Genomic DNA, 2,500 nt, shown 5'->3' on the forward strand with positions numbered 1-2,500 from the left:
CATTTCAGTGGCATTTCCATGGAGCAATTTGAACTAATCCACAAATCAGTGAAGTATAAAGGGGCGATAAAGTGTTCAATAAAAATAACGCCGGCAAAAAGAAAATGAGAACGGCGCAGTTGAAAAAATGTTTTAGAGTTCTACGTGGCATATCAACGAGGCACTCACTCATTTTTACATCGCTTTTTCTCATTTCATTTCATTTTCAAATTATACCGATTTCCACACGCTGAACGCAACCCTCCCTATCATTTCACCGGCAGTTCTGACCCGAGGTGGACCTTTCTGGACGCGGAACACTCACCATCCTGGCACTCGGGGCAGCACTGCCCGTCCACGGGCACGGCCAGCGTGCCGAGGGGGCAAGTGGGGCAGGACGGCCGGTAGCAGGTCATCTGCCCGTCCCGACACTGGCACTGGTGGCAGGGCCCCTCGCTGAACTTCTCCAGGTCCTGCGGAAGGAGAAACACGGAGAACAAGGGGAGGGTCAGAGCAGGTGTGTGTGTGTGTGTGGGCAGGTGTGTGTGTGTGTGGGCAGACATGGAGGACAGCTGACCCAGAGGGCACAGAGTGAGGAAGGAAAGAGCTGCAACTGGCTACTTACAGCTAGATGTCTCGGACTCGGCTCTCCCTGTCCCTGCCAAAAACAGACCGCATTTAGTTACCATCAAAGAAATTACATTTGATTATGAACATGGGGCGAGGGTAGCATAATTATGGCCCACATAGAGTCTTGCAACAACATTTATGAGTGTGTGCGTGCGTGTGTGTGTGTGTGTGTGTGTGTGTGTGTGTGTGTGAGAAACACTTGCTTGTTTGTAAGGTAAAAGTGCAGTAGGTGTGTTGGACCCTGGTGTGCTGCGCTAGCCATCTGGAGAAGCTAATTAGCGGCAGTCTTGAGCCAGAGGGGGGGAGCCAGACCTCCTGGGTGAACACTGCAGCTGCAGCTGCACTACACTTTCCTCTCCCAAACCAAAACTTTTCTACACCCCCTACACACACACACACACACACACACAGACACACACACACACACACACACACACACACACACACACACACACACACACACACCTCTTTGGTTCAAGATGAATATTTAAGACATCCTCACATCATTGACGGGTGAACGTGGGGTGGGCCTCAATGGACCCTTCTCTTCTTTTTTTTTTTCTTTGCGGAAGCAGTGGACCTGGTGTTATCGTTCACGTACCTGTTGTTGTTGACGAGGCGTGTAGACACAGGAGCTGAGCTTCGCCTTGCACTCTGGACAACACTTCCCTGGTAAATGCACCAGGTCCTCCCCCTTCAATAATAAAACAGGAGAAGACAGTTATTACAAAATGAGCTCACGTCGAGCTAACGACAGCACAGGGGCTGGATTCTCGCCTCTGATTTGTGAATGAGTGATCGAGGATGCGCTTTAATGTACTGCAAAAAAAACTGCTGGGATGTTTGTGAAGAATAGCAAATCCATTATGATTCTGGACAGTTACGGTTGTTTTTTTCCCTACTGTTCAAATTCTTTCAATAGACTGATGCACATGCTTTGCTGTTTTTCCATGACCTGGGTTAACTCTCCCATCGAGCCTGTCTTTGGGAGGGTGAAATGCAGGGCAGTGCTTGGTTTGGAACCCGACGGCATGTCCCGGCTGGCAAAAGGAAATTAATTATTCAAAAAGAGGGGGAAAGAATCAACATCTCGGTGTTGGATGGCACAGGTTGTCAGTGTTCCACAAAGCAATATCTGTCACTTGGCGCACAACGAAGTGACGCCATGCAGTATTCAAATTCCAGCAAGCTCATGTTTCCCGAGGAACAACCCCCCCCCCGGCAAACACACCCATCCACCCCTGTCCACCCCCCCAAAAAAAAGTAAGCCTCCGCCCTCCGAGCAACTCTGTGATTCTGGACGTGGGGCTATTGTACTCCTCCAAAAGGGGCTCATGCCAGCTCCGACTGCCTGATAAATTACCCCGAGCTCAGCTTACAATGGCACGACCTTTCCAGTGCCCCGGCTGGCTGGCCCCCGGCCAAATCAGCTGTTTATCATTACAGTTTTTCTCAATTGTTTACACACAATTTCTGGTACTTGAGACACAATTCTCATAATATGTAGCTCATGCACCAACCTCCTGAAACGATTCTGCTGAACTATAAGCACAATTTCTGCTTTACACTCAAATTGCAGTTTTATAACACACTGTTCTCAAAACACTACACACAATTCTGTGCATTAGACACAATTCTCATGAAGAAAATCTCTTGTTTTCACAAAGAACACACTGCCATTCAAATTCTAAAGCTAACTGCCCTACCATGCACACTGACTCATCAGATGGGCAAACTCCTGTCACACAGTCTTACAATTAGCAATCAGAGCTTCAGAGCTACGCCAAGGACCGTAATCTCTGATGAGATCCAAGCCACTACAACATTGCAGTGCTGCGTATCAATACAGTACAGTACCGGACAGTAAAATACAGCTCAATGAGCACAGTAG

The 2,500-nt window shown here is 48.4% G+C and overlaps 1 protein-coding gene across 1 annotated transcript in view; it reads right to left on the reverse strand.

The window, feature by feature from the left end:
• The window catches only part of fras1 (Fraser extracellular matrix complex subunit 1), a 134,069-nt gene that overhangs the window by 89,267 nt on the left and 42,302 nt on the right, over nucleotides 1–2,500 (reverse strand). Inside the window, 3 exon segments of the mRNA XM_062544154.1 lie at nucleotides 305–452; nucleotides 605–637; nucleotides 1,211–1,303. Of these exon segments, the coding sequence (XP_062400138.1) occupies nucleotides 305–452; nucleotides 605–637; nucleotides 1,211–1,303 (274 nt within the window).

Source organism: Sardina pilchardus, chromosome 8 (assembly GCF_963854185.1).
Source record: "Sardina pilchardus chromosome 8, fSarPil1.1, whole genome shotgun sequence".
In the NCBI taxonomy this organism is placed as follows: Eukaryota; Metazoa; Chordata; class Actinopteri; order Clupeiformes; family Clupeidae; genus Sardina; species Sardina pilchardus.